Source organism: Stegastes partitus, unplaced genomic scaffold, assembly GCF_000690725.1.
Source record: "Stegastes partitus isolate 25-593 unplaced genomic scaffold, Stegastes_partitus-1.0.2 Scaffold1694, whole genome shotgun sequence".
NCBI classification, from domain to species: Eukaryota; Metazoa; Chordata; class Actinopteri; family Pomacentridae; genus Stegastes; species Stegastes partitus.
Window position 1 is genome coordinate 78972 of NW_007579425.1, and position 11239 is coordinate 90210.

At 40.5% G+C, this 11239-nt stretch overlaps 2 protein-coding genes across 2 annotated transcripts in view; both read left to right on the top strand.

Moving 5' to 3' along the window:
• Positions 1–11239, top strand: part of ppfibp2b (PPFIA binding protein 2b) — a 90705-nt gene that overhangs the window by 4180 nt on the left and 75286 nt on the right. The gene's annotated exons all lie outside the window — the stretch shown is intronic.
• Positions 6857–10781, top strand: LOC103372096 (anaphase-promoting complex subunit cdh1-like). The gene is made up of 2 exons (XM_008301643.1): positions 6857–7214; positions 10448–10781. The coding sequence occupies exons 1-2, from the start codon at positions 7086–7088 to the stop codon at positions 10754–10756; spliced, it is 438 nt and encodes a 145-aa protein (XP_008299865.1). The 5' UTR covers positions 6857–7085; the 3' UTR covers positions 10757–10781.

Here is an 11239-nt window from a genome sequence, read left to right on the forward strand (position 1 = left end):
CCTGATGCTGCAGCGTCCAGATGTTCAGGCTGATGTTTCAGAGGTGGAGCTTTTAGATGGACCACGTTGGGGATTCATTCAGTGAAGAAACTCTCCTGGTTTCTCGGTCTGTCGTTGTGTTTTCAGTCCAGGCAGAGTTTCAGGGTCGGAGGACTTCAGCTGCTGAGCTCCAGACCAGTGGTTCTGCTGCCATGTTACTGTGAGGATCAGCTCAGGACTCGTTGGGTTTCTGTCCAGTCGTTCATCGGTCCATTATCTAGTCCTTCCTTCCTTCCTTCCTTCCTTCCTTCCTTTTCTTCTCTTGAAGCTGGAGTTCAGGACTTCCCTTTTTGTGTGAATGAACGTCCGCTGCCTTCAGGCTGAACGAGTTTGAACAATGCTGGTTGAAGCCTGTTGGCTCCAGGTGGAGCTCTCTGGAGCACAAAGGAGTTCACGTCGACTCTCTGCTGACATTCACAACCGCCAATGAAACCTCCAACCAGGCTGGTGCTGATCCAGAGAGTTCCTGTCAGTGTCTGTCTATGGATGGATCCATGGTTCTACTAGAATCCAGTCTCTGGTCACATTTCACCACCTGTTGAGGCTCTAACATCAGTAGAACCTGATGTGGTGAAGTTGGACCAATTTTTATTCATTTTAAGCAATTTTAAGTTGTTCAGGACGATTTTATGTCAGTTTTGGACACATTTTAGGTAATTTTCTTCAATTTGTTGGCAATTAAGGTCATTTTTGCATCATTTTTGGATCATCCTGAGTCATTTTGGACACATTTTGAATCATTTTAAGCTGGTTTTTAGTCTAAATATGTAAAACCTGGAACCTTGTCTGGTCCAACTTCACCACATCAGGTTCTACTGATGTTCTACTGATGTTACTGATGTCAATTTTTGGACAATTAAGGTGATTTTTGGACTAATTTATGACATTTTTGTGTCATTTTTCAATAATTTGGAGTCATGTTAGAGAGTTCTGAGTCATTTTGGACACGTTTCGAGTCGTGTAGGACAATCTTAAGACTTTTTTGGGACACACAGGAACTTCCTGGAGCCACAACACCAGCCTGGATTACACATTTTGCACTTTCTTCCCTATTTTCACTGTCCAATAATTCAAACTGTGTCCTCTGCTGGATCCATTCAATGGTTCTGATCTGATAAAAACTATCCTGTCTGGGTCCTCACCACATCTCAAGACTGCTGGAGTTTTATTTCTGGAGATACTGAAACTGTTAAAGGTGTTTTTGAGGGTAAAAATGAACAAATCCTCAATATTCAGCCGTATTATTCTAGCTTCGGATGCAGGAGAACGAATAACGGAGCTGTGAGAAGGTGCAGTGTGCAGCTGTGGAGGAAGGAGGGAACATGTGGACTTTTGGAACACGACGGTTCCTCAGAGACTCAATTACAACCGGACTGTAATGAGCTTCCTGAGCTCCTCCTCTGTTTACGTCCACTCTTACTACTTCACCTCCTGCCGCCATCGCTCCGCTGCTCCCAGGCGCTCGCTGGACTTTTCATTTACGCCTTTGGCAGGAAGCTCGGACTTCTGCTGCTGCGACTCGAGAGCAAGCGAACGAGAACTTGTGAGTGTGACGTTCTGCTGTGATGTGTTCTGTTGCTTCGTGGACTTCATGCTGAAGTCCTGAGCGTTGCAGCTCCGTCCTGCAGAGGCTGCTGTTTTCTGCTGCTGCTGCTGTTTCCTGGTGCTGAAGGAGGCGCCTTGGCCCGAGAAGTGGCTCTTGGATCTGGTTCAGCTGCTCTTTCAGCTCCGGCTTTGTTTGGACAGCAGATGTCTCACATGTTGCGCTCAGTCCCTCTTTCAGTCTTTGTTCCTGGCGCTGGTTCCTTCTCCTCCCAGTCGCCTCGCTCGGCCAGCTTCCAGACTTCAGGTTCACTTTCTCTGCACTTGTGGGTGTTTGTGAACCCGTTGAAATGTCAGGTTTGGTTGTTTCTCTGCAGCAGCGTTTCAAAGCTGTTAAAAAAAGGAGGTTTTGGAGTTTACAGCTGATCTGGTTTGTAGCTGCAGCGAACCAGAAATCTAAATAAATCTGCATAAACAGCAGCAGGTTTAATCTCAGTCACCTGGTTGTTCTCCAGCAGCTGCACAGAGTCGCATCATTTCTGAAAACAGAACCACATATACTGGTGGTTTGAACCCTTTTGTGGTCATTTTGCATCTTTTCGTGGTAATTTGTCATCTTTTTAATGTGATTTTGCAGCTTTTTCACCCATGTTTGCTGCTGTTATCCAACTTTTTTCTGTTGATTTTGAATTTATGCGATGATTTTGTGTCTTTACGTGATGATTTTGAACCCCTACGTGCTCATTTTGCATCTTTTCGTGGTGATTTAACATCTTTTAATTGTGATTTTGCATCTTTTTGGGTTGACTTCACTTATTTTTGCTGCTACTTACCATTTTTTTAATATTGATTTAGAATTATTATGATGATTTTGTGTCTTTACGTGGTGATTTTGAACCCCTTTGTGGTTATTTTGCATATTTTCATGGTGGCTTTGTGTCTTTTGTGATGACTTAGCCTGGATTTGTGGTTGTTTCATATCTTCTTATGTTGATTTTGGAGTTTTCGTGTTGAGTTTTCATCTTTTTATTGTGATTTTGCATCTTTTCGGGGTGAATTCACTTATGTTTGCTGTTACCAACCATCTTTTATGTTGATTTAGAATTTTTGCCATGATTTTGTGTCTTCACATGGTGACTTTTAACGCCTTTGTGGTCACTTTTCATCTTTTTGCGGTAATTTTGCATATTTTTATGGGGATTTCTGGTCTTTTAGTGATAATTTAGTCTGCATTTGTGGCAGTTTCACATCGTCTTTTGATGATTTGGGAACTTTCGTGTTGATTTTTCATCTTTTTATTCTGATTTTGCATCTTTTTGGGAGGAATTCACCTGTTAGCTGCTATTATCCAACTTTTTTCTGTTGATTTAGAATTATTATGATGATTTTGAACCCTTTGTGGTTATTTTGCATCTTTTCATGGTGGTTTTATGTCTTTTAGTGATGATTTCATCTTTCATTTGTGGTTGTTTCACATCTTTTTATGGTGATTTTAGGATTTTTGTGGGTATTTTTCATCTTTTTCGTGTTCATTTGCTTGTTTTGTTTCTATTTTTTGTCTTTTTATGGTGACTTTGCATGTTTTGTGTTTCTTTTGACATGATTTTTGTGGTTTTGTGTCTCTTTGTGGCAGATTTGCGTCTTTTTGGCCTTTTGTGTTGTTTGTTTGTGTCTCCTTGTGGTTGTTTTGTCTGCATTGGTTTTGAATCTATTTATTCACATTTTGCTGATCGTTTTGTGTGTTTTTGTGCTTGTTTGTTTGTCTTTAGTTTTGTGCCTCTCGGTATTAGTTTTTCTTAACTTTTTGCTGTTGTTTCATCAGTTGGACCTGGTGTCAGCTAGTTTGGCGCCGACTTCCAGCGACTGCAGCTCTGGTTTGAGTCCAATCAGCCCTGAACTGCTGTTGTGAAAGATTCTGTTTGTGATTTAATTTGTGTTGCAGGATGAGGTTAAGGAGAGGTTGTGGTTACGGCACATTTAGTTCGGCTCAGCAGCAGAGAAACCGGGTTCAGATCATGGAAATATCACGTCGATGTAGTTTTTTATTTTTTTTGGTGGATTGGGAGGTTTGAATAAAGCTCATCGACATTTCTTTCCGGAAACGTGACTCGGCGACACAGTTTCCAGAGATTCTGTTCCTCGTGGCTGCAGATTCAAACAGCAGCAGCAGAACAAAAGGCTGGCAGATTATCAAGCAGCTCATCCCGTCCACCTCTCCTGAAACCTCCCCGCTGACCTGCAGCCACACCATCAAAGACGCCGCAATTATTCTGCAGCCCGAAGGCTTCGCGTGTAAACACAGGAAGCGCCGCGATGCTCTGCTGCTGATTAGAGATGCTGTCTGCAGAACGTCCACGGTTCTGACCGAGATCGAGGTTTTATTGGAGAAAAGTTTTGCCAAAACCAGTCGAGTGTGTCTGTGTTTGGTGCTTAGTATAAAAAAATAAAGGATTGGTCACTATTTCTCTAAAAAATGCTAAATTAGGCCATTTATCAGAGCTGTTCATGTCTGACTTTTGGTTTTTGCTGAGAAAATTTTCAGAATCTAAACTTAAAATCGAGATATTTCATGAAAATCGCTTTGTTCTGCATGCCTCATTTCAAATTTTGCAAACAAAAACAACCAAAAAAACCAAAAAGCTAACAGTTTGCTCCATGACAAAGACGTCTGTGGAGGTTAATGGACACCAGCCAGAGTGTACGAGACACCAAACAGCAAATGTTGAGACAGAACACCACAAACGAGACACAGAGCAACAAAAGGGAGACGCAAAATGACCAAAATAAGACGCGAGACGACACAAACGAAATGCAAAAACGACACAAGCGAGACACAGAGATGACATTTACAATACAAACAACACAAACTGACAAATGAAAGGAGACAAAATGACATAAACAAAACACAGAATGACAAAAAGACAAAAAGAAAACACAAAACGACGGATAAGAGACGTAAAAAGCTAAGCTAGCGACGGGCCAACATGATAGACGTCTGTGGTGGTTAATGGACACCAGCCAGAGTGTACGAGACACAAAACAGCAAAAAAAACGTGGTAAAACAACATAAACAAGACACAAGAGGAGGAGATGCTGTTTCCATGGAGCTGTAGGACTTTTGTGGTATAAAATGAGCCACAGCGAGTCAACCTGAGAAACATAAAAACACTCAGAAACAGCTCCTAGTTCGGAGAGTTTAAAGCGTTCAAATGCAGCCTGATGTTCAGCAGAAATGATGTAATTTCTTGTCATTTGGCTCCGACGGAGAAGGAACACACCCTGGACTGATGGTATGACATCAGTGTGTTGTACGGCTGAGCGTGCTCAGTCCAGTTATTTATGTGTGCTTTGGGTCTCCTCATGACCACGACCAGATGGTGGAGTTAGAGACGCTACGCCTCAACAGGAACAACAAACTGGATTGTTTCAGTTTCAACAGTGCAAGAATCCATGAAACTCAAGTTTATGTTTGACTTTCCTTTGTTTAGAGGTCATGAGTAGTGAGTCCACAAGAACAAAAGCAAACACAGTCCGAGTTAAACCCAGTTTGTCATGAAGCGTCACAGAAGCCTTCATCATGGTGCCCATTGCTAGCTAAACCTTGTGTCTCGTTTTGAGGTCTTTTGTGTCTCCTTGTGGGCATTTTGTGTCTTATTTATGCTGTATTGTCTCATTTTTTACCGTTTCATGTCTCGCACACTCTGGCTGGTATCCATTAGCCGCCACAGAAGTCTTCATCATCGTGCCCGTTGCTAGCTAAACTTTTTTTGACTCGTTGTAAAGTCTTTTATGTCTTCTTTTGTGTCTCATTTTTGCCATTTTGCATCTTCTTACAGTCATTGTGTGTCTTGTTTGTGTCTTATTTATGCTGTATTGTCTCGTTTTTTGACGTTTCGTGTCTCAGACACTCTGGCTGGTGTCCATTAGCCTCCACAGAAGTCTTCATCATGGTGCTCGTTGCTAGCTCGATTGCTTCATTCTCAAAAGTGCAAAACTTTCCATGAAACTCAAGTTTATGTTTGACTTTCTTTTGCTTGAGGACATTAAAAGTCAACTTCACAATAACAAAAGGGAACTAAAAGAGTTAAATCCAGTTTGTCATGAAGCATCACAGAAGTCTTCATCATGGCGCCCACTGCTAGCTAAACCTTTGTGTCTCGGTTTTAGGTCTTTTGTGTCTCCTTTTTGTCCCTTTTTTTTCTCATTTTTGCCATTTTGTGTCTCCTTGTAGTCATTTTGTGTCTTGTTTGTGTCTCATTTATGCTGCATTGTCTTGTTTTTTTCCGTTTTGTGTCTCAGACACTCTGGCTGGTGTCCATTAGCCTCCACAGAAGTCTTCATCATGGTGCCCGTTGCTAGCTAAACTTTTTTGACTCATTTTAAAGTCTTTTATGTCTTCTTTGGGCTCATCTTTGCCATTTTGTGTCTCATTTATGCTGTATTGTCTCATGTTGTTTTTGCTGGACACTCTGGCTGGTGTCCATTAGCCTCCACAGAAGTCTTCATCATGGTGCCCGTTGCTAGCTAAACTTTTTGACTTATTTTAAAGTCTTATGTCTTGTTTTTGGTCTCATTTTTGCTGTTTTGTGTCTCATACGCTCTGGCTGGTGTCCATTAGCCTCCACAGAAGTCTTCATCATGGTGCTCGTTGCTAGCTTGGTTGCTTCAGTCTCAAAAGTGCAAAACTTAAATCCATGAAACTCGAGTTCATGTTTGACCTTCTTTAGTTTGAGGACATTAAAAGTCAACTTCACAATAACAAAAGTGAACACAGTCTGAGTTAAACCCAGTTTGTCATGAAAATCAGTCTTTTAACAAAAAGTCATTTGTTCTTTTACAGCCTTTGGTGGTAAAACTACACAGTTTAGTCGTGTTTAAATCAGCTGAAGATATCATGACTAACTTAGAGTGATCAGCTGTTTTCTTCTTGTTTTTCCTTCCTGGTAACAAAGCTGTCAGATCAGGACTAAACCATCAGCTCTGATGGTATCGGGGGCAAAAACTTGATCTAGTAAGTAGTTTGACGTCAGGGGATTGCAGTACTTTTTAAAGTACCTGTGTACTGTCTGACAGTCCTGCAGAACCGTGACTGTAGCTGGATTAAAGCCCGGTGCTGGAGGGAGCTGGGCCGCTTTGTTCACAGTCTGACATCAGAAAGTGGGAAAGGAAACTGAGACACAAACACAAGACAGAAGGAGAAGAAGGAGGACGAACCCTCCCAGCGACTCCCTTCCTCCTCCTCCTCCTCCTCGGTGGGTTCGGCCATTTGTTCTGTCAGACGGACGAGAAAGACGAAGAGAGAGAAGGAATGAAAGGAAAGAGGCGGCGGAGGGGAGGAGAAGCCCGGACAGACGGCAGGAGCTGGAACAAGAAGTGGAATAAAGAGGGAGGAAAGTAGGGGAAGGCTGGAAGCCCGGGGAGGAAAAGGAGCAGGGGAGTCGCTGGGAGGAGGGGAGGTCGTAAAAACCTCCACAGCTGTGAGCAACACTCATGACAGGACTCACATGCTGCAGCCAACGACACCGACAGACACACAAAGCAGCAGCGGCAGTGGAGGAGAGGCAGGGCAGCGATGGGCAGGAGGCATGGAGGCTCCCATTGACTTGTACAGACACTTCTCCTGGCTCAGGAAGGTGAGTCTCACGGCTCTGAAGTGACGCCGCGGTTTTCCCACATCGTGTTGTGAGTCTCTGTCCGGTTGTGTTGTTTCCTGGAGACGCGCCGCTCTGATGTGATTTCCCTCCGAGTCGAGCTGCAGCTTCAACTGGTGTTCAGGCGCGAAACGCTCCGAGTCCGTCATCAGATCAGAGGGTTTCCAGGAGCTGGTCGCTGAGAGGGGGTCTGTCAGAGGGTCAGGGGGGCGTCGGTGTGTAGTTGTTGTTGTTGTTGTTGTGTCTCATTTGTGTCGTTTCGTGGACGTTTTTCAGGACCGTAAAGATAAAAAACTGAGACAGATGTGTGAAGACGCTGGTTTCAATCTGCAAAAACGACTAAAAGGAGACAAAACAACACAAACAAAGCACAGAATGACAACAAAAATGAGACAATTCAACACAAACGAGACACAAACCAGGGTTTAAGCAGCAACGGGCACCACGACAAAGACTTCAGTGAAGGTTAACAGACACTCGATGGATGTTCGAGACACAAAACAACAAAAACAAGATGAAAACGCTAAAAATTGAACACAACAACAAAAAAACAGTACACACAATGACAAAAGAGACACAAAAGCGACACAAACGTGACACAAAACAACAAAAACAAGACAAAAATGCTAAAAATTAGACTAAACAACAAAAAAATACACACAATGACAAAAGCGACACAAACGTGACACAAAATGACAAAAACAAGACATATAACACTAAAAATGAGACAAAATGACAGCAACGATGCACAAAACGACATAAATGAGACGAAAACGAGACACAAAAACAAAAACAACCAAAAACAAAAAGACAGAAATGAACAAAAGCAACACAAAACAACATAAATGAGACAAAACAACAGAAATGTGGCACCAAATGACAAAATTAAGGCATGGAACGACAAATGAGACACAAAACAACAAAAATTAGACAAAACAAGGCATAGAATGATAAAATGAGACAAAAAAACAACATAAACAAGACACAACAACACAAACGAGACACAATCCAGGGTTTAAGCAGCAACGGGCACCACGACAAAGACTTCAGTGAAGGTTAACAGACACTCGATGGATGTTTGAGACACAAAACAACAAAAACAAGATGAAAAAATGCTAAAATTTAGACACAACAACACAAAAGCGATACACACAATAATAAAAGCGACACAAAACGACACGAATCAGACACAAAAGTGACACAAAATGACAAAAACAAGACATAAAACGCTAAAAATGAGACAAAATGACATAAACGAGACACAAAATTACAAGAACAAAAAGACACAAAACAACAAAAGCAACACAAAACGACATAAATGAGACAAAACAACAGAAATGTGGCACAAAATGACAAAATTAAGGAACGACAAATGAGACACGAAATGCTAAAAATTAGGAAAAAAAACGACACGGAAACGACACATAACAACACGTACGAGACACAAAACGACATAAATGACACACAAAAGGACATACACTAGACACAAGACGACACAAACGAGGCACAGAACAACAAAAACAAGACACAAAATGCTAAAAATGAGACAGAACAACAAAAAAACGATACACACAATGATAAAAGCGACAAAAAGCGACATGACTCAGACACAAAAGTGAAACAAATGTGAGAAAAAATGACAAAAACAAGACGCAAAACAAGAGAAGTGACACAAAAGGACATAAATGAGACAAAAGCGACACAAGCGAGGCACAAAAGGACATAAACTAGGCACAGAACGACAAAATGGGAAACAAAACAACATAAATGAGACAAAACAGACACAAAACAAATTTAAAAAATGAGACAAGATCACTTAAACGAGACACAAATCAACACAAACGAGACACAAACCAGGGTTCAACCAGCAACAGGCAACATGACAAAGACTTCAGTGAAGGTTAACGGACACCAGTGTTGGAAACAATTACACAAAACAACACAAATGAAACACAAAATCACTAAAAGGAGCCACGAAGCGACACAAAGCGACACACTGAGGCTCCACTGACTGGTTCAGACGCTGAGACGTGGGTTTGACGGTTTGAAGCGACGCCTCAGACGACAGTTTGTGTTTCTGTTGTGAGTCCGTGTGCTGCTCTGGTTGTGTTGCTTCCTGACGAGGCGCGAATCACAAGGATTGTGTTATCAGACCAGTCAGCTGATCGCTGCAGGAGCTTCAGAGGATCCATCTGGGAGGTTTAATACGACTTCTACTGACTGCGAAGATAAATTAAACTGACTCGGGTTCATTCTGAGCTCCAGATCGTTTGTTTCAGACACTAGTTATTTAGCTTTGTTGTGTTTTTTATGACCAGAGGTGGCGCTGTTTGTCTCTCCACCTGGTTTCTTTAATTACTGAGGTTTAAAACGCTCCATATATTTTTAAAAAATCATCAAAATTACAGCGTTTATCAGAACCAGAATCTGTAAAAACCCAAAAAAAACATTGGCTGTTCAACTTTAAAACGGTCCTTAAACTCATCGTGTGTGGTTTGTGGTTCCATCGGGAAAATTATGAATTCTGAGCTTAAAATTGAGGCTGATTGTATAAAGTTCTGTGGTAAACTTTATTCTGATCTCTGACTCCTCGTTGCTTCTGTTCGCCGTCGAAACACCTCTGTTTTCCTTGTTCTCTGTCCGGCTTCAGCTTTAATATTTTTATTTTTTTATTTTTTTATAATGTCGCTTTAAAAACAAAGGAAATATGCGGAGAAAAACGAGATTCCTACTGCGCACATTTTTCACAAAATTACATAAATAAAAATAAATGTAAAATGAAAAATAATTTAAAAAATTAAAACATTTATTTAAAAAAATAATAAAATTTTAAACAAATAATAATAATAATAAATAAATAAAAAATAAATAAATTATATTATTTTTATTATTTTATTTATTTGTCTTTATATTTCTACCTTTATTTCATGGATTCATTTTTGATTATTTTGCTTTATACTGCCACATTGTTAATTTTTTTATTTTACTTATTCTTCTTTTTATTTCCACTTTTATTTTATTCTTCTTTTATTGATTTATTTTTGTAATTTGGCCTCTCACTGCTCCATATTTAACAGCAACTAACCAGAAAAAAAAAAAAAAAAAAAAAATCAGACGTTAACACGAGATCAGAACCTGAGCTTCACAATGTTTTAGTTTTATTTTTATTTTTACAGTAAAACTGTTTCTGTTCATGTCTGACTGTATGTTTACAGGCAAGTCGCTGCTACAAGTACTACCACGAGTACAGCAAGTACTACAAGTACAGCAAATACCACAACTATAGCACCTACTGCAACAACAACAACAACGGCTACAACCGTAACAAATACAACAACGGCTACACAACAACAATTACTGCTACCACGACTACAACAAGTACAATAACTATAAAAAGTACAACCGCCACGACTACAACTACTACAACCAGTACGACGACAGTTACGACAACTATTACAGCTAGTACAGCAAATACGACAACAAGTACAACAACTACTACAGCAAGTTCAACAACTGCGACATGACGACAATAACCGCTACAACTAGTACAGCAAAGACAATAACTACAACAAGAAGTACAACGCTTACAACAACTGTAACAACACTACAGCAAGTTCAACAACTGCTACAACAAGTACAACTACAACGCCAACTACTACAACTACTACAACAAAAACAACAACTACAACTGTAATAACAAGTACAACAACATGTACAACATCTACAACCGTTACCCACTACAAGTACAACAACTACAAAAAGTACAACTGCTACAGCCACTACAACTACTATAACAACAACTACAACTAAAATAACTACCACTACTACAACAAGAAGTACAACAACAGTTACAACTATAACAAGTACAGCAAATACTACATCAAGTTCAACAGCTACTACAAGAAGTACAACTACTATAGCTACAGCACCAACTACTACAACAGCAAGTACAAATACTACAACAAAAACAACTGTCACAAGAACTACAACTATAACAACGTATACAA

Coding starts and splice junctions, on each gene's coding strand:
- LOC103372096 (XM_008301643.1), top strand. CDS start 7,086: ATGCTGCAGCCAACGACACCGACAGACACACAAAGCAGCAGCGGCAGT. Junction 7,215..10,447: donor ACTTCTCCTGGCTCAGGAAG/GTGAGTCTCACG, acceptor GTATGTTTACAG/GCAAGTCGCTGCTACAAGTA.